The sequence below is a fragment of the Crassostrea angulata genome, chromosome 1, assembly GCF_025612915.1.
Source record: "Crassostrea angulata isolate pt1a10 chromosome 1, ASM2561291v2, whole genome shotgun sequence".
Lineage (NCBI taxonomy): Eukaryota > Metazoa > Mollusca > Bivalvia > Ostreida > Ostreidae > Magallana > Magallana angulata.
The window spans coordinates 18,423,656-18,445,365 of record NC_069111.1 but is presented as its reverse complement, the minus strand read 5'-3'; the positions used below and the strand labels follow the sequence as shown (position 1 = coordinate 18,445,365).

The following is a 21,710-nucleotide window of genomic DNA, read 5'->3' as shown; positions in this document are numbered from 1 at the left end:
GGGCACAATTAAGCGGGGTTTGCCTATTTATATTCGAATACTAATAAGGAATCATTCTTTGAATATTATCAAATGATAATTTCGGTAGGGGCGTGATCAAATATGAACAGTTTTGTTTCGAAAATGCATAACAAATTCTCGACTTTTATATTTTTAGATATTTGTAGTATTTACCCCATATAATATTGTTGATTATGTGCAGCAAGACACCCGATGGGCGTGGTCATAATGACCCATCGGGTGTCTGCACATAATCAACAATATTATATGGGGTAAGTAACTTGTATCATAGCTTGGCGTGTTTTCTATTAAAAGTGTGTGTTATTTGTACATACCCCACACTTTCTTTTTTAACCCCGCCCACTATCTCAGGTAAAAACAATACCAACAAGGTTGTTTTTAACACGACCATTATAAATACTCCACAATATAAAATTCCTCCATATGAAAATTGCCAAAACTCATCATGGATGACTGACTCAAACTACGTTCGTCGAATAAATCTTTAAATCAATTTAAATCTAAATTCAATTTTTTGAACAAAAGCATTGCACAACTTAGGGTTCGTAAACATGAACTTGTGTTAATAAGTTTAATTCTTTGAAGCAAATATCGATACTGGAAGTCGGAAAATGAATAAATGTGAAATAAAAATATGACAATGGGCAGTCGATTTATTCCTAATGGCTAGGAATGTAAAAAAAAATGTTATAAAGAATAATTAATGTTTGTCGGGGATACACAGCTTAAAATTCACGGAGTACATTGTGCATATATAAAGACCAACGCATTGGCACCGTATTGTTTAGAGGCAAGTGCACTCCCGATAAATATAATAATAAGACATAACGAATAATCTTAAACTATGGTACAAATATAGAAAAGACTTCTAATGGTGCTTATGTATTTTTTCCTGCAGTGTCGCCACCTTCATACCCCGCATGAGTCACCAAAGAAAGCCTTTTATTGTTTAAATGTACATGTGACATCAAAGTTTCCGGATTCTGGTCTTTTGATACATTAAAACATCGACTTTGAAAAGGGTTCAACAGTTGTAAAACGTCAATTGCAGTTTATAACAGCTTAATGTTTTCAGCTTTGAAATAAAAAAAAAAAAATCAGTTTTAAGGGGTCAGACACATAACGAACTTAGTCTAATAGGAGTCGTTAGAACAATTTTGAAGATATGTTGTTTAGAATGAAATTATACAATCATAATAATGAATAATATCATTGTTTTCAAAACCAGCATGCAAGAACTATGCCGAAAAGAGAAATAAACAAAATGTTCCTCAGTCTTAGGATAAATTTATAAGACAATCAGTTTTTGGGCCAGTCACGGGCCAGTCACGTAACTCGATTCCTAACAGGAATAATGGGAGTCACTATGACAATTTTGAAGAAACACAATCATACAAAATATTTCACTGTAAAGATTTAAAATATTTTTCGTTCTAAAGTTACGTATCATTAGAGTTTCTAGATTCTGGCCTAAAAAGTCCTATATCATGTATCAGGTCATCATTTGAATGAACATCAGCGATTTTTTTTTTTAGAAAATAAATATTCCTTGTATATCTACGTTTATAAAAAATTTCAAACAAAATACAATTCATAGACTTGCTCAATCCAATCTGTCTGTAATGTGTAATCTGTTTTAGGCTTATACTGAACAGATTCTTGGACATATCATTCACATAACGTACGTTACTTTTTGAGAATAGAGTGGATACGGCAAGTGTGATAATTTTCAGCCTTATATACACCCAGGGACATAACATTTCTGCTTTTACAGTGGAACTGTCCCACTGTTATAGGATGCACGTGCATCGATCAGTACCCCCTTACATATGGCACGCCAAATTCACAAAATTTGGCGTATCATAGTTTCACAGTCGATAAACTAGGTTTAACAGTTGTAAACTATAGTTTACGGACAGAAAACTATAGTTTATTAGTTAACGACAATAATCTATATTTTACATCTGTAAACCATAGTTAACGCGATCATCTATGTTTAAGAAGTGTAAAACTATAATTAACACTGAAAACAACCATTTGCGATTGCAAAACATAGTTTATCTGATAATTATAATTAACAACTCTTAACCATAGTTAACAAAGTAAATTATAGTTTACAGATGTGAATCTATATTTATCAGCAAAATCTATTGTTAACGTTATTTGCAGATAGATAAACTTAGATTATCATTCGTAAACTATAGTTTACAACCGTTAAATATGGTTTTGCAGATGAAAACTATAGTAAACGGATCGTTAATTATAGTTAACGAATCGTTAACTATAGTTTAGCGTCCGTAAACTATAGTTAACAGTCAATAAACCTGGTTTATCATCTCTGAAACTTTATCTAACGCCGTTAATCTATATTTCACATCTGTAAACCATAGTTAACGCGATCATATACGTTTCAGAAATGTAAAACTATAATTAACACTGAAAACAACCATTTGCGATTGCAACTGAACATAATTTATCTGATAAATATAGTCTCACGAGTGTGAAACTATGATTAACAACTCTTAACTATAGTTAACGAATGTAAATTATAGTTTACAGGTGTGAATCTATATTTATCAGCAAAATCTATCGTTAACGTTATTTGCAGACAGATAAACTTAGATTCTCATTCGTTTACTATAGTTTACAACCGTTAGATAAAGTTTTACAGATTAAAAATATAGTTAACGAATCGTTAACTACAGTTTGAGGTTCGTAAACTATAGTTAACAGCCAATAAACCTAATTTATCAAATGTAAAACTATGTTTAGCTCTGTGAATTTGGCGTTCCATACTTACAATGCTTACCAACCCAGTCGACAAAGCAGACACGTTTGTCGTACGACTTAATTACTTTTCAAGACGTGCGTCGCCATCTTTTATAATGAAATATTGGAAAAACAACTGAACAAGGTTATTAAGTAGGTATTAATCACAGCTAACTTTTTGTCATATTGCCTTTCAAATGCCATAGGCATGAATACATAAATTGTCAAGATATTTTCATTGAAAAGTCTTTATAAGGGCATTTTTCTTACAACGTGCTTCCCCAACAGTCTCGTGTTGTTGCAATGAAGTTTTTCCATTAGTATGAATATGAAACACAAGGTATCTTACACCAGAAAAGAAAAAAAAACGTAGAGTACATCCATCTTAGCTGCTGGTCTGTAGCTTCCGGTCTAAAAGAAATCGGGTGGAGGGCCTGTGAGCTACATGTACATGTACAGTGCCTCCCGTAGCACAAGGGCTTGTGTTAGAATAAAAAGAACGATCGTTTAAAAAGTGGGTACCTCGGAGGAAAAATAACAAGGAAGGACGCCATCTGTGAAACCACCATGCTTCATCAGCTAATTTCTCATTGAAAACGCTAAACTAATATGTAAACGGTGTGACCGTTGGACCGAGCGCAGATTTAACACAGTGCAGTTTGATTTTTGTAGAATAAAATTTATTTGAAACGCACACAGTAGGATCCGACTGGTTGCCTACTCAAATCATTAGCCAAAGTTTAACTAAACGTCGCGTGCTCAGTCTACATTGTGACGTCATATTTCATACGTAAAACGTTCAAGTTTTGTCTTCGGAAACAGCCGAAGAGAGTAACGTTATTCCGAACTATTTTTTATTTCTTCTTTTATTGTTTATCAATTTAATTCATATGAATGCCGCTGTAATAAAATTAAATACTTTATTCGGTATCTAAAAGATCAGTTCCTTGACCTTAATGTTTTTATTTTCCATCTGATAGTTTGATAAGACATACATAGAACATGTCGTGTTTCTTGATTGATGCACTATTGAAAATTATCTGGTTTCCATTTTAATTTCTTTTAATTCGAATTACCTTCTATTGAAACACTGGAACTTATTAAATCGAGTTTAGGGGCAACAAACATCGATAAGTACTGATCAATCAAGGATCGAACTAACTTTTTAAAGACAAAATGGCTGCCAAGATGGCGGCGCCCAGGGCTGGAAGAAATTTTTTTTGGTCTTAGTACCCCTGATTCAACTTTCATTTTTCACTGATTTTCTTGTATATACGTGTTACCATTAATCCTCGCTTCGCGAGGCGGGCTTCGCCCGCCTCTCGCTGCGCTCGGTATAAACTTCTGCCAATTCATATTCTTTTATACATGTAAATGATTCTTCTTTGAGATCTCATCTCTAGATTAATTCTGTTTACATCTACTTCAATTTTTAAAAAAATATTTTTCTCGTTTTAACATCCAAATTTGACAACTCCTAGGCTTTTCCCCATAACCAATAATATGACAAAGATCTTGCGTGCTGTACTTTCGCTTTCCGCAAAAGCCAAGCAGTTGTCAATTTTGAATGTTATGCAAGAAATCAACAAGTTTGTTTATGTTGTCTAAAAAAGAACAAAGCCGAAGGTGATATATTTATTTATATAAAGGAATACAAATCAGCACATACCCGGTATATGTTTAGTTTGATAATTAGGTAATGAAGTGAGGTGGTATCCAAGATGGCGTCCTCATTTTTTTTTTCCTCAGAGGTACCCACTTTTTTGAGGATAGTTTTTTTTTTACCCAAACCCCTGTGCCCAACTGCAACAGTTGCACGTAGTTTATATATTTTTCAAAAAAAATTAATACTGAAAAATTATGAGATATTTAACCACTGGTTTACTACTTTACTTGCCTCAATCATTTTTTATAAACACTCTAATTGACCTAGGAAAGTAAAGTATGGTTAAATTCACATTTGGATTAAGAGTCACTATTTTACCTATTAAAAAAAAAAAGACACCGTTTCACTTTACAGGGCTGGAGAGGGTTTTTGAAAGATATTTAGAGGCAAATTAAGGAATGACATCTAAAGTAAAATGTTTTGGGAGTTTTTTTATATTAAAATTTTTACAGAATATATTCTTAAATTAGTTTGATAAGTCTAAAACCTGGCACAATTTTTGGTGTGCAATAAATATACAGTTTATTGTAATTTGGAGAAAATAAGCAAAATATGAATCTAGGATTACTTGGAACAGAGAATTTTTGGGGGGTGGGGTGTTAAACAAATCGGTTAATTTCAGGTTGTGGTGCCTAAAATATTTCAAAGTGTTTTAATCATGAAGGATGATGAATTTGATATGTAATGTTGCATGTTTGAAATGGAACTATTGATTTAAAAATCTTTTATAGATTTTTATTGGATGAGGTATAAAAAAAAAATGAGGCAGCTATAACCACCATGTCCTTTAAACGTCCAACAGAGGTGTCGTGGGACAGGTATGTCAATTTGTTTACAATGCTCATGTTGTTGATGCAAGTCAAATGTATAGCTAAGAATGTGTGTAATCATCTTCACCAGGAACTGTTAAAGAACTCATGTATCCAATTTGGCAGTAAACATTACAGTGAAATTGATTTGTTTTCAAAATTTGACCTGTCAAGTCTTGTTTTCCAAATTTTTTATTGAAACTTTTGAAAGTGGCTGCATTGACTTATATACACACAGCATAGACCTATCATTTTCCAATAAGACTACTGCTTAGTTATACTCTCAAAGTAAAATATTGTTCTAGATATGTGTGCATGATTAGAGACATAAATAACAGAGGTTGGCAACTCTGCCATTAGCATGTTTTGTTGAAAAATGCTACTGGATCAACCTTACTTTGAGAACTACATATCAGTAAATTGATATATTGATCTTAAGGTATTCAATGTATAATGAAGGGGTATTGAACAATTTTGAACAATTTTAAACTAGTTAAATATATATTGCTAGATAACAATCAAAGTAAAATGAATCAAATTCATATGACTGACAACATATAAAAAGCCAGTCATTTTGCACCTTAAACTTTTTTAATGAGTTATCTCCCCTTGATGAAAAAAAGAAAATTTTAATTTCGCCAAAGTATCTGCGGTAAATGATTCATTTTATTTCATATTTTAATAAAGAGAAAGTTAATACATGTATTAACCAAGAGAGTTTTACCAATTTTATGTTACTTTTTACAATATCTTAACAAAACACACGTTACCCATAGACTACAATGCAAAATTCAAGGTGTAATTAGTTGGACCATAATTAATATTTTGAAAATTCCTTTGGTGGAGTAATTTTATTTGATAACATCTTCAAAATGATATAATGATTAAGAATATCGGTCCATTCATTTATTAGGTACAACATGTGGTCGTTATACATCGAATACCTTAAACCAAAAGTATATTGTTTTTATGAAAAATGTGCATAGGATTTAGAAGTTTTTGAAACGATAAACTGAAAAATAAGATTAATATATATAAAAAATATATAGGCCAGCTATAAAACGTTGGCGAATTCTCAGACGATGGGTAGTCAACTGTCACCAGAAACCCCTCTTTCAATAGTGTTTATAAGACATAAACTCATGAAAGTATAATATTTTGAATGTTTTGGTAATAGGATTTAGCTGTTTTTATTTCGATATATTCATTAGTTAGAAAAATATACAGATTAAAACTGGGAATTCTTTATAATAAGGACAGTGGGATTTCGCGAGATTTCAATAAGTTGCCAATCTGTGTTATTTATATGTCTCTTGTGATTCTACAACCTCCTAATTTCAAGCAAAAAGAAAAGTTGTGCTTGAAAGTTTTTGTGTTTAAGTTAAAAAATATGGATCATTTTCTGCAAAACAAGTTAGCATGAGAATTTTCAAAATTCTGTACATTCAAGTTTATTTCATTTCAGTGATGAAGATGAGGAGCTCCTGAATTTTAATCCCAAATTCAAGGTATTTATTATTGAATTCAATTTAATACTGTAAATTCCTTACAGTACGCGAGTACCTAATTCTGCAATCCCACTGGTTTGTATCTAATCGCGAGAATATAAAATCGCTAATGTTGAACTTTTCTTCTTATTTCTTATAGTTTTTAACTCTCTGAAAATAATGGCGAGATTTTAAAATCCGCAAAGGATGCTTTTCGCGAATTTACGAGGATATTAATTCCTCGCGTTTAATGAGGAATTTACAGTACCATTCAACCAATTAACAAAATCACACATGCCATTCAAATTTTCAATTGAGCATGATTATTGTGATGATTTATCACAATAATGTAAATTTGCTGCATGTGTGCATGATACCACCAAATCAATGATGAAAGATTATCTGCCAGAAAAAATAAAAGGCAAATCTAATAGTTCTCTAAAATTTGAATTTTGTTGCATGTATAATATACTTATTATATATGAAGTTATGAATGTATAATATACACAGAAATTTCTTTAATTCAAGAAAATCAAACCAAAACTCATGTGAAGAACAGTTTGCAACATACTTAACTTAATAAATATTTGAAATAATTAGTAAGTTCAAGAATAAATTTTAAAATGGGGTAAAATGTTAGGAGGGTTTTTTTTGTCATGACAGGCTGATGATGATGAAGATCTAGATGAGGATGCATTGCTTGGATCAGATGATGAGGATGAATTTACCCAGTCTTCATTTTCGTCAGACAAAAAATCCAACTCTGCCACACCCCAATCCACAAACAGCAAAGCCTTGATTACTGGGCCCAGCAAGGGCAAAAACTCTGCTGGTAACAGGAATTCCAACAACAACAACTCTAGGAAAGGAGGGGAAGATGCTTCTAAAACCAGACAAATCACTCCCAGTTCCAAAGGGAAGCAGAGTAAAAAGATTGTCTCAAAGGAGTAAGTTTCTGCTAAGGTTGATACAGGCTATTACAGTAAGATAATTCTCATCCTCATTGTCCTTTTGAAATTTAAAATATGGAAGTTGTTTTAAGACATGCTTAACTACTGTAGCATTGAAAAAATAATTTTGAGTGGAAGGGTATATAAAGCTTTAAACAAAAGCACAGTTACAGTACCAATACTTTTTGCTCTTACCTGTCATTAAAATGAAGCATGGGTGAATTTTTTAATATGTCATTTGATAAGTGAAGAGATACATTTTGTATTGAGATTTCCTTTTTAGCGGCATATAAAGCATGATTTAAGAGTAATTTTCACTTACTGTATTTCTCTTGTGTTATGGATTTGTGTACACATGTTGAGTTGTTCTGTTTAGGAGCAATGATGTGGACCCTGAGCCACTTCTGTTATTGGATCCAGAGGAAAGTTATGACTTTGATGAATCGGGAGTCTCGGAGATAATTCTGGACAGTAGTCAGGTATGATATAGATATTCATCACATGTTTAAAAATGTACAACAACTGTCTCATTTGTCAGTATAATTTTAAAAGAAACATTCAAAGGCATTTCTACTCTGTTAGTATGTGAGATTGCAAAGCTGCAAAGTAATAATGATATTTTGATTTGAATAAAATTGAATATTTTAATATTAAAGACTTTGTTAATTCTGATTTGTTTGACAGGGTGAAGAGCCTGAGGACCAGTTCATTAAGCCCCAGCCTGTGACAACCAGACCCCAGACGAGGGAAGCACCTGTCAGAGAGAGACAGATGGAGGAGGAGGACCAATCAGACATCTCCACACTGGAGGTAACAAAATGCCCAATTGACAACTTTCATTTTGCAGTATTTGTATGAATGTGTAGAAATTGCATGGTTACAAGCCTTCATAGCTAGCTTTATGTATGAAGCTATATTCTATACTTTGATGAGATTCTTACATGGCCACTGCTGTATATTTGTTATGGGATTTTTATCTAAAATGTTTTCATTTTGGAGGATGGTATACATTAGTGGACTAAATTATATTTTTTGTATAGGCTTCTGTGGACCAGGGTCAGGAGAGTAGCGAGGAAAGTGATGACAGCGACAATGAGCATGGCAGGAGGAGGCGATTCAAGACAGAGCGCCCAGTGAGCATTAAGCTGTCCACTCATAAGGCTGCAGACATCCCAGACACGTTAGGTCAGTGTGTGCTAAATCAATGGAAAAAATCAAAGGCTACCATAGATTGTAATGAATTTACACTGTCGGTCTATTGTACAGATTGTTTTACTTGGACAGCATGTATAGAAATCCAACATTAAATGAAAATCAGTTTTGAAAAAAAAAAAAAGTTTTTAAATGAATGATACCAATATTGTTTCTCTTTTTGCAGAAATTTCAGAGGAGCAGGAAAAAGAAATTGAGCAGTTTTTACATCATGGTCCAAATAAAAACAAGTCATATCGGGGCAGAGGAAGGGGCAGTTTCTCAAATATGCGAGGACAACAAAGAATGGGTCTCAATCAAGGTCAAAGGTCAGGACCACCAGCCAATCGGAATACGAATCACCACTTTTCACATGAAGCCCAGGTCAATCAAAGTCACCATCAGGTTGGTCTAATATATCCAATATGAATTAAAGGCAATCAAACTTATAGTACCTGGTATTGTAGATAGAATGATTAACATTAACATTAGGGCATCAAAATTAATTCCTTGTTTCTTGGGCCTGCCCGCTAATGATTTAACATTGAAAATTACAACCGATGTTTATAACTTTAGGTGCTGATATTATAATTAGTTGATAACTTGTAATTAGTTAATAACTTTGCCAAGTTAATGCTAAAATAATCATAAAACCGTTTGTCTGCAGTTATCTTTAAAATTAAACAGATCCAACTATATGACGGTTGTAATTGGGTCAAAGGGTTGGACTAATACCTCCAAAATACACTGAAACACACAGACTGGTTTTATTTGTCATTTAGCCAACACAATTACAAAACATTTCATCTACAAAATGTATGAATTCACCTAATAAATTAAATTAAAAAAATTGGATAAGATTTTAATTTTTTAGGAGTTATTTTTAGGTCCCCTGAGTAACTCAGGTGACCTATTGCAATTGGTCTTCATCCGTCGTCGTGCGTTAACAATTTTACATTTTTAACTTCTTGAAAACTACCAGGCCAATCATTACCATTTTTGGTGTGAAGCATCTCTATGGTAAGAAAAATGTAAATTGTGAAATTCATGGCTCTACCACCCCTGGGGTGCCACAGGCGGGGCCAAATATGCAAAAAAAGCCAAATTTTCAAAAATCTTCTTCTCTACTCCCACGCATGTGAGGAAAAAACTGGTTGCATGGTTATGATGTCCATGAAGCCCTCTACCAAAATTGTGAAATTTATGGCCCCTGGGTCAGGGGTTCTGGCTCTAGGGTGGGGCCAATATGGCCATATAGTAAAAATGTATTAAATCTTAGAAAATCTTCTTCTCTACCATCATTTATATTTGTTAAAAACTAAATGCATGGTTATGATATCCACGAGGCACTCTACCTAAATTGTGAAATTCATGACCCTTTTGTTAGGTGTTCAGGCTCTAGGGTGGGGCCAATATGGCCATATTGTACAATGTTTTAAATCTTAAAAAATTTTCTTCTCTACTCCCACACATGTGAGCAAAAACTGAATACATGGTTATGATGTCCATGAGGGCCTCTACTAAAATTGTGAATTTCATGACCCCTTTGTTGGATGTTCAGGCTCTAGGGTGGGGCCAAAATGGCCATATAGTAAAACTGTTCTAAATCTTAAAAAATCTTCTTCTCTACTCCCACACATGTGGGAAAAACTGAATACATGGTTATGATATCCACAATCTCTATTACCTAAATTGTGAAATTCATGGCCCCTGGGTCAGGGGTTCAGGACATTGGGGGGGGGGGGGGGGGGGGGCAATATAGCAATATAGTGTTAATGCATATAATGTTTAAAAATCTTCTTCTCTATTCTCACACATCTGTATAAAAAAACTGACTAATAATTATGTTTACCAGGAAGTCCTGTACTGAAATTTTAATTTCATGTCCCATGGATGGGTTTTGACTCTAGGGCAAGGCCAAAATGGATGTATAGATATTATTGCATATAACGTTAAAAAAAATGATCTTCTTTACTCCCACACACCTGAAAGGAATACTGAATTAATGATTTTGTAGACCAGATCTTTTAGTTTTTTACCAAAATTATAGGTTTCACATTTCTTTTTGAAATGTGGTCGTCATTACAAATTTATAATTTTTCTACTCCAGTATGAAACCTAATTAATTAGATGCATATATGAGACTCCATGACAAGTTTGTGTATGGGTTATATGCTACTCAGGTGACCGTTAAGGCCAATTGGCCTCTTGTTATATTTAATTGACTTGCTTCTAATCCAATTTGAATTAAGGTTGAATCTGTGTATACATGTATTATCATTAGCATTATGCCATTGTCAAAGAATGGAAGTTCATCTGATTTCTCAAACTTCTCCCTATCTTTCTGTGAGGGAAAATTTCAGAAGTGAAGTCTCCTTAAACTAAATTTGCCCTATGTTGGTCCCTGTTAACACTACCACTGAAATTTCTCTGTTATCTTCAGAAATTGAAGCCTCTGTGATATTGCCTAGTAGCAGGAATAAAGGACAATTCTATTGTTTGAGAATTTTTTGATGACTTATTTACTTTTCCTTGATATCTGTCCTCAAGGCATTGAATGAAGATTAATAAGAATGCTTTTAATATTTGATAAATTTTTGTATGGCAAATTCAACTAGTGAAATGCCATAAGAAGTCCCCTATTTCAGTTCAGACTTGTGTTATTACTGTGGAGGGGAAAGATGGGCTGCAAATTGAAACAGGGGCACAAACCATTTGTCATGTTTGTTCTCTGCAAAAACTCAACCTTTGAAAAGGAAACAGAGACAGTTTAAACTAAAAAGAACAATTAAATTAAAAGAAATATTCAAACTTTGCCAATGTATCAGCTTGATGAATTAATCATAAAATATGGTTACCGTCACTGTAAATTTTGTCCTTTAAAAAAAAAAGAAAAAAACCTGCCTGCCTCATCAATATTTCAAAATTTTGGCCCAAAAACTAATGATTAATTTTTTTTGGCCTAAATATTTGGGATTTAAGAGTTATTGCTCTTTGATTAGTGAAAAACATGTTCATTGAATTTGACTTTACAAGCAAGATCAAGAAACAATTAATGATCTAGTAAGATATTACACAGCAAAAAAAGTTTTGGTAATTGTATACTATAGTTATGGGTAAATTTTATTTTCACTAGTTCATTGAACAATTGATAAAAAAAATCAATTTTAGAAGAATAGTGTAGAAAGCACTGGAATGTTCTATACTGTGTTAGCAAATGTGCATGCTCTTTAATTTGGGGTTCTAAGTGCCAAGGAGGTTCTTGATTGATGAATTCAGCCTCAAAATATTGATTTCTATGCATTCAGTTGGATTAAAGAGATTTATCTGCAGACAATCGATACCAGGAATTCCTTTTATCTATCAGTTTTGAAATTTCTGAACTCTTATTGTGTAATTGATGGAAATTTAATTAATGAACTGAGAGGCTCTGTGTGGAGGAAAAGGTTTATGTCAGGCAATACAATTCTTATTAGATTATTTCGTATTCTAGGGTGCAGGTCCGCCGGCATCTAAACCTCAGAAGATCCACATAAATCCCCACTTCAGGCGAGCTGGCATGCTCCCACCTCGTCAAGGGGACGGCCTCATGCCTACCCCAGCCATACCCCCGCTGTTCAGACCCCAGGGACCGCCTTCCCTTCTTCATATACAGCCCTCGGCCCCCGTCATGCATTCTGCTCCACAGGTAAGCATTTTCTTCTTGAATTTGAATGAATATATGAATTTATTTTAAGTTGACTTTTGTTCAGTTGTAAAGAATGTTGTTGTTACTCTATTATGATGAATATACAGTGTAGTTGACAGTCTTTAGGCCTAAGAAAAAAAATTGTTTGTTTCCGCTTTCCCGACCGACCCTAGCTTTTACCCCCCGACTCAAAACTTTTTTTTAAGGATTTTTGATGGAAAATCGTTTATTTTCGTTTTATCTGATTTGGAAAAAAAATTACTCAAAATTTTGGCCACAAAAACGCTTGAAGCAGTTACTCTTCTCAAATCAGTGTAACTCAAACGTTTTGTTTCAAAATGGCTGTATGTTTCCATGTGTTGTAGATTTTAATAATGCTCTCATCGTTGGCAGAGGAAGTATCTGATATATAATATCATTTTTGTGTTTTCTTAAGACCAGCTTAATAGTCAGGAATGATATTAAAAGTATTTCTCATTTTATACCATTCAGCAGTGTCAGTATCTAACCGGCATGTATGGATACTGCAATATTAAAGGGGAAAAAAAATATTTGAAAAAATAAAAAAAAATTCCGACCGACTGACCCTACTTTTTTTCAGCAGTAAAGCGGAAACAAACTTTTTTTTTTGTTAGGCCTTATTTCACAGTATTCTTTCATCATGTTTTGGAGATTTTTTTTAGAGGGTCACAGTAACCTTCTTTCACTTTTTGTAAGACATTTTAGAATTTTGTTATCTTTATAATGCTTTGATGCATAGGATTTTAAGATTGGTCAGTTTAAGCATCTTAGATCTTATGATATGATGTCCAAAAAAAAAATAAATATGCTCCTTTTCATTTATTGTTTAATGTATGGCAAAATCTTAAAATATATGATAGTTTTACAATATTTTTAAATTAATGTTTCAGAGTGCTCCCTGGACCTCCCAAGCTAACCCACAGCCCATGTATAGTAAACCAAATCCCTCACATCAAGTCCACCATCAACAGCATCCTCAACATCAACAACATCAACAACACCCTCAACACCTTCAACATCAGTTTCCACGTAAGTTGTTGTCATTTTTTTTAATAAAGAAAAGTAATATGAATTAAAGTTGAACAATGTTAGAATGCTTTGTTTTTTGAAGCAGCAAAACAATATTGAAAGTAATTGCAACAAAAAAACCCTTAAGTATGAATACTCATTAAATAAAAGGGTTGTTTATAGTTAAGACTTTTGACAAAGTAGAATATCTTTACTCACTGTTACAGCTCAGCAACCTCAACCAAGACATAGTGTTCCATATTCGGACTATTCAAGGGGACCTCCATCTTACCCTCCCCAGGGGCAGCAGCTCATGAGACCCACTCATGTTCCTCACAGTAGGCCCCCATTCCATGGTCAGGAGTTCCAACAGCAGAACCAGTTTCCCCCTCATGGGCCCCCTCCTCCACAGCCATTATTACCCCAGGGGCATCAGTTTCCGCAGCATCCACAGCATCCTCCCCAGCATCCTCCCCCGCTGATGAGGCCAGAGCTTCAACATCAGCATCATGGTCAGATGGGGCCTCCTCGACCTCAACACGCCCAGAATAGGCCCCCACCTCATCATGGACCTCAGATTCAGCATCCTCAGTATGGTCAGCAGTTCTCTCAGCAAAGGTAGGAATGGACAGATGTGTGAAATATATAAATGCAATCAGTAATCTCTGTACGTAGAACATCTCTTTATAAATCATTTGTTTATGCTTAGAAATTTAATGAAAACTTTTATCAAAATGAAGATACAAAACTAAAGGAAATGATACTTATTATTTGAGTGTTGATCATGTTGGTATATGAGACATGAGTGAGTACATGTGGGAGAATGGAAATGCCTTCCTAGAAATTAAAAGGTACATGTACAATATCTTCGTTTTGCTTTAGGTTTCCTACCCCTGGACATGGCCCTGAGTCTCATGTGCGACAGAATTTCAATCAGCAGCAGCAGCAACAACAGCAGCCAAGATTTCAGCAGATGGGTCAAGGATTTCAGAATCAGCCAAGGCCACAGAGGTTTCAGTCTCAAGGGGAGAGAATGCCCCATAACTTAAATAACAATGCTGTGCCTCAACAATCAGTTATGAAGTAAGCATGCAAACATGAAGAAATTCCAATTATGCTTTTAAATAACAACTGTATAATCTTGTGAGTAATATACTGAAGTAATTTGTACATGTAATTTAAGATACATAAAATGGCTAAAAGAAACTGTACCTTTACTTTAGGAGAAAGGTTTTTTTTTTAGTTTTAAACTGAAATAAAGTTGGTCATTTTATCTCTATTCAGACCGAAGCAAAATGCTGTGTTGCATGCACATGCCAAGAAACTGAGAGAACGGGCTAAGAAGTTTGGACAGACCCCCCAGGTGGGACCCTCTAGACCTACAAAGCCCCCAAAGAGGCCCTCAACAGAGGCACCCAGTGCTGATTCCTCACCAGTCAAACAAAGCAAAGTGGAGGTGGAAGTCCTGGTAAGAAAGACAATTCAATTTAGGTGAATAGTATGTTTGTAAACAATTTTAGTGAGAGGCTAAGGGCATGATGCTTATTATCTAATTGTATTTTTCATAAGTCACTTGCCAAAAAGTTTTTAAGTATTTTAACTTTTGTATGCCATTGAATTTGCCTGAATCATGGTTAAATCTTTACATTTATTTCAATGAAAGAATTTCTGGAACACTTGACAGGACCCACTTACTACTAACTGTCTATCTATTTAATCTAGTCCCCAGAAGACAAGGAGCTACAAGAGAAGTTGGCTATGCAAGCAAAGCAGAGAGAGATGATTAGGCAGAGGAAGGAAGCCAACAGACAGGCATTGGCTCAGAAAAAGCGGGAGCAACTTGCGCAGAGACTTGCAGGGAAAGGTAAAATCTAATGATGACAGATAGCATATTGATAAATTAGTTTCATTTTAACTAACAATAGTTAAAAAAAACCGGTTGTTTATTTTTCACAGGCCAGACACTAGAAGACATTGAGCAACCAGCAGCTGGAATTGCACAACCAAACAAACCAGTGAATGTCAATGCGGCACCGAAAAAGACTTTCCCTACTAGTCAGCCTTCATCATCTGGGGGTCATCAGATCCAAACAATACATTCAGTCCCAAATCAGAGCCCACAGAGAAAAGTTGTCAACCCAAATATCGGTGCTAACAAGCCTGCCTATCAGGCGACTGCTAAACCAGCAACAGCCAACAATAAAAAGCTCATGAGGAGGATTGAAACGGTGAAGAAAAACGCTCAAGGGGAAATCATCTCTAGAGAAATCAAACTGGTTCCAATAGAGGATGAAGCCGAGACTAACACAAAGACTTCCGTATTAAATCAGGGCCGAGTTCAGGTTGTGAAGAAGAGTATCCCAGTTACGACGGTCAGTGGGAATAGGTCAGTGATTTCACCGAATAAAAGTGTGGAAACCAGTAACAGGTCGGTGATAAGAATTGGGACAGATAGTGAGGACAGTGAAGATGGGGGTGGAAGGAATGTTGTCACCCAGCAACCAACTGGCAGAGTAAGTGTTCAGTGCAGGCTTTAGCTGTATAAACATACAATTTAGTTTAAACTACTCTTTTTTAGCATTATAGGCTCTCAGGTTTATGTAAGGGGACATTTGGATTGTAGAGGCTGCAATATGAATACATGTAATATAAAAAATTTTTTAATGATATTAAATGTTCTCTGATTTCAGAGAATTGTTGTTACCTCCAAGACTAAAAGTGTTATGGTGAAGAATCTCTCTGTGTCAACATCTGACCTTGTCATCAAGAATCTGTGTACCTCAGTTGGTCCTGTAGAGGTACGTTTCCAAATACGGAACTTAAGAGGGAATGTTAATATGATTTTTTTGCAAAGTGCCAATTCTTTTTGCCTAAAACACAAACAGCTTCAGTCCCCCAAATAATCCTTCTTTAGAATAGACCATTTGAAAAAAAATAAGTTGGGCATTATTATTAACATTTTTAAAAAAATTGGAAAGTGATGTATAAGAAAAAAAAAATTTATCTCAGATCTTGATCATTTCACTTAAGGTATTGTTTTAAAAGCTATTTTCACAAACATGTGACATAGCTAAGGTTATTGAGTCTCTGACAGGGTTGATGATAAATTCTGTTTCTTTTTCTTATATTTGGAAATAGACCATTGAGAGAAAACAGAAAGATGCTGTTATCACCTTTAAGGATGGAAAGCATGCAGCTATGTTTGCTGAAAAGTACAACAGGTAGGTAAATTTTAGACTTTAATTTTATACAGGTACTTTTTCCTTTTAGTGCAATGTTGATGATATGTTCTAAACAATAAGTTAATTTTATGTATCAATTAACAGTTTCTAAAACTGGGTGCTGATTTACAGATGTGCATCTAGACCCATGCATGATAACTATGATACTGCTCTCTTGGAGGGCAAATCGAAGTTTTAGTTGATAGATACAGTTGAACTTCGGTATCTCGAACACCGATATGTTGAATACAATGGATATGTCGAATGATTTTTAAGTCCCAAACAATAAAACTTGAAGTATTTTACCCTTGATATCTCGAATACTTGGATATCTCGAAGTTTTAAACCAGTCCCATCTGGTTTGAGGTAACGAGGTTTGACTGTATATAATTAAATGACGTAGATGAAACAATCAGTATTATGTCATTTTTCACCAAACTAAGTCATTTTGCCCTGCAAAAAAGCTGTGCCACAGTTTCAATAAAGGGGTCTATTGTGTATGGACGTGGAAGAAATGTAAACTGATAATCTTGTAAAATATGATGCACAGAAATTGTATGAAATGCATACAGTTATAAAGAATGAGTAAACTGTTTAAAAAATCCATTAACATCAATACTTTATCAACACTAATAGCATAAATGGGAAAAATATCACGTACGTATACGCACTTGAAATACACTGTAAAGTTACCTTACAAATGCATTCAAATAAGGCAAAGCAACAAGTATAGAAAACTACTTCTTTAGAAGTCCTAGCAATGCCTTTTCTTAAGTATGTATTCTTTCTCGTGTCTTTCTTTAGGTCCCTTTTAGATTTATCTACAATTTTGGTTTCTCTTGTTCGCTATTGAGGAGAGGAGGACATTCTGTTTGGACATAAGGAGAGGAGGATTACTTGAGGGGGAAGGAAACAAAAAAAAAAAAATCAATAACTAGAAATCCGACAGACATACTCCTCATCAGGGACAGCTTTAGATTGGAGGGCACAGAGAGGTCAGGACAAAGTCCTAGAAACTGGATTTCTTCATTCTTCAACGTCATTCAGCGGGACTAGTGAAATAGGTCTTAAATGTCACTGACCATTGTTGGCGAACTTGTTAGAAGATGTTTTACTGTTATTGAATTTCCCAGAAATATGTTCAAAGTACTTATCTGTAAGATGTGTTAATTAGAGTATTGTTTGACTGATCATTATAGATATTGATCTCCAAAGGGCTGCACAATATTATAATTTCACATTTTACATTAACATGTTTCCCATAAGATCACATGAAATATCCATAGTATTCCCCTGATTTAACCTGACAAGATCTAAGCTTAGTGTATGGTGTGTATTATGTCCATAGCTTTAGAAGAACTACAATATTACAGTACCTGGTTCCATAGTCTTTTTGATTCACATCTCTCAACTAAAGTCTGTATTCACAGCTCAACAGTTTAAAGCTATAAAATCATTTTAATGAAAACCACAAAAATTGTTCCAATGGAAAGACAACAATTTAATCTGGAAAAATTGTTTACACAAAGATTGAAAATTTACAATACAGGTAAAGAACCACAGTGTTACATTTGATGTGGATAGAAAATTTACTTTTTAAAAGAATTTCTTCAGTTTGGATTGTAGCATTAAAAAAAAATTACTAATGTAATATGTTAGATAAATTTATTTACTATGAATTTTACTTTCAGAATTCTTTCTAGTTAGCCCTTGGGTGTTTTTAAATTAAATTTAAACAAATAAAACCAGCAAAGTACAGTACTTGAGAAAATGAAAAGAACATATATTTTAAGCAACAATATTTAAAAATGCAGTAAACATGGATACAGGGAACTCGCAGTTAAAACAAAGCTAAAAGCAAAGCCAATTTTATTCTCCGAAGTTTTCAGTTGTATTTTAAACTTTGTGGATATTATAAAAATCTAAATTGAAATGAATCAAAATTTCAAATCTAGGTCATTGCTGTAATTTTATTTTATTGTAATTTTCAACAATTACTGTAAGGTGGTCATAGCATGAGGGTTGTTTTGGACATCTCCATATTGTGACGTACTTTGAAATGAAATAAGCAATAAAATCATACTATTAAATTTTTTTGCCCCAAAATTGATATTTAACGGTGTAGCGCAATGGGTAAGAGCATTAACTAAGAATGTGTAAGTCAAGAGTTTGAATTTTGCTGGGCCTTATATGATTTTTACCTTTCCAAACATTTTTTAAACATATTTTTTTTGTGAAATATTGTCAAATTTGAAAAAGTATTTTGATTATAGTGTACTTTTATCCACATTAATATCGACAGGTGTCCTATACCACCTTAAAGGAAATATAATTGTGCCACTATATCCTTAGTAAATTCCTGTTGATCAGTATGGGTTTAAACAGTTTCCATTGGCTTTTGGAAGAAGGGGTATTAGTTTATTCATTTTTTGTATTTTTAAAATCAATGAGTGGGTCATGAAAAAATTATTAAATGAGTATATTATTATGATAATAATAGAAACAAAAGAAAATTCAATTCATACAAAACCAAGAACATTAAGTATTTTTCCACATTAAATAAGTTATCGTGGCAATTTACATACTGGTAAATTTTGGCTCTTTGAACGGCAACAGCAATTTTTAGTCCAGATTCAAGATGCATATAAACACAAGAAATGATAAGAATATTGGTTACCAATTAATAAGTATTATTTGTAGAGAGCTTGAGATCTTGTCAGTCTTTTATGCATGTCAAGAAGCAACAACATACATGTACTAATAAACTCACCATTCACTATTCACACATTTTCATCCTTTGCCTGCAAATTGCGTATCAAATATGCAATTGAGACAATTTCAAAATATGGTAAAACAAAAGACATATAAAAGTTTAGAGTTTTGGACATTTGCCCTGTAAATATTGGAGGATTTGATAAGTATGCGGTGCATTAAAGCATGGAATTCACAAATGACTGTTGAGCAAATAATTAGAACTATCTCCAACTAGTGACGAAGAAAACTTTCTGAAAACTGCTATGAAGGACATTTGAAGGATGGAATGTGAAAGTTCATTTAGGAAATTGAAAGAAAAGATTGTTTAACAGTAAAATAGAAAAAATATGGAAACTGAAAGTGCTATTTCTGTTGGTGAAGTTAAAGAACTCCAATTAGTATGGAAACAGTATGTGGAAAAATCCAGAAATGTGAGTGCTTGCTGAGTGAAGATGTTAGAAGAATTTAATTCACCTGATGCTGTTATGACTGTGTTCGTTGGAAAATGTTAAACTTTTCTCAGCTTTAACCTGAATCTTAATGCTGAATATGGAACTTTTCACCACTTAGTGAATCGTTGGTGCTTCGAGCCTTATTGGAATTATGAAATGACATTACATCTTGGAAAAGATATCACCAAGACAACACTTTTAATACAGAGAATAGAAAAATTTTAATTTTGTGAATCTATTAAATGAGACTTAATCCAGTAATGAATTCATATACTTCTCATAAAACATACACATTTACTCAAAACAACATGAATTGCACTCTTACAGAAAATGACATAATTTACATTAAGTCTGCCCTTGATCATGTTGGTATAAAATGATATTTGCATTTTAAAAATCATGGTAAAGAAAAGTCATATGTATTAATCTTAACAGTTATACATGTACTCATGAAATTATGGTTCAGATAATATTATTCTTGGATTTTTGTTTTCTTAAATTGTTATACTTGAAGGAAATTATGCTTTAGTTAAAACAGAAAGCAGCAGCATACTTTATATGAACTAGTTTCTGTAGTAAACGTTTGTTGATAATGTGAAATAAATATGAGTATGTACTGTTTGCCAAATTTTGTTGCCTTTTCTGTTGTCAAGAATGCAGAAACTATTTATTTTTATACTTTTTATACTTAGATATATTTTTATATTATTTATACAAATTATGTGTGGATTTTCACACGTTTTATGGTGCTATTTTACACAAATTTATTTTTGATATATTTAATTGTTTCTTTAACAATGGGTCTGCATTCTTTGAATGCTATTTTTCATCAGATCATTCATGTTCTATATTTGTATTGATGTCGGCATAATGTTATCATTTTTTAAATACTTTGCAATTTGAAAACGAACTGAAGAAAGTAGGCACATTTGTAAAGTTAACATTTTTATATTGATTTGTTAGTTGTCTAACCTTTTTGGCTTCAATTTTTATGTTTCCTTTTTCTTTTGTTTTAATATTTTGTGTTTCTCATTAGCTATTGTGAAGGATATTATCCATAAGTACTTTCGATGCTATGGCATATGTTCTAAAGAAAAGAAGGGTTTTTGCAAACAAAATATAGGTAGTTTATTCCAAAAATAATATAATGTAAAGATTGTTTAAAAGGCCTTGGGTACTTTTGTTTTTACAAGTTGTGTTACAGCAATTTGCCTACTTTCTTAGGTATAAGCTAACTAATTATTACTGAATAAAAATGATTCCGTTTTGGTTATCTGTGATATCATACAGGAAGCTGAAGAAATGTATAGTAATTTAGTTTTCTTGTATGGTAGAAGTACATGTACGCCGATTAGGATATTATGAAATTGTATTTCTCTGCAAAGTAACTGTAAATGTGTACTTTAATGTATTTAAAATTGTGTTATTGGGTTTAAAGTTATTAACATAATAGTTTATACTTGAGTATAAACAAAGTTGTAGTGTGGAATGTATGAATTGTTGTAAGATTTATTAATCATGTTCTCACTTTCAGCGCTAAACACCATAGACGGCTAGACAGAGGTAAGACTTGAACTTTACACAGAATTTACTGGAACCAAGTTAGGTAGTGGGACTGTTCACTCTTCAGGTACGCTGTATAGGTGAGTTAACGGACAAAAAGTTTATAGTTG

At 33.4% G+C, this 21,710-nt stretch overlaps 1 protein-coding gene across 1 annotated transcript; it reads left to right on the top strand.

The window, feature by feature from the left end:
* Nucleotides 1-2,834: 2,834 nt before the first annotated feature.
* On the top strand, nt 2,835-17,839 carry LOC128175445 (RNA-binding protein 33-like). Its single transcript, XM_052841074.1, has 18 exons — nt 2,835-2,943; nt 5,188-5,274; nt 6,731-6,773; nt 7,416-7,699; nt 8,079-8,181; nt 8,387-8,512; nt 8,743-8,887; nt 9,081-9,298; nt 12,387-12,581; nt 13,493-13,631; nt 13,838-14,228; nt 14,493-14,693; nt 14,895-15,078; nt 15,333-15,474; nt 15,567-16,123; nt 16,301-16,408; nt 16,749-16,831; nt 17,636-17,839. The coding sequence occupies exons 2-18, from the start codon at nt 5,237-5,239 to the stop codon at nt 17,682-17,684; spliced, it is 3,006 nt and encodes a 1,001-aa protein (XP_052697034.1). The 5' UTR covers nt 2,835-2,943; nt 5,188-5,236; the 3' UTR covers nt 17,685-17,839.
* The last annotated feature ends 3,871 nt before the right edge of the window (nt 17,840-21,710 follow it).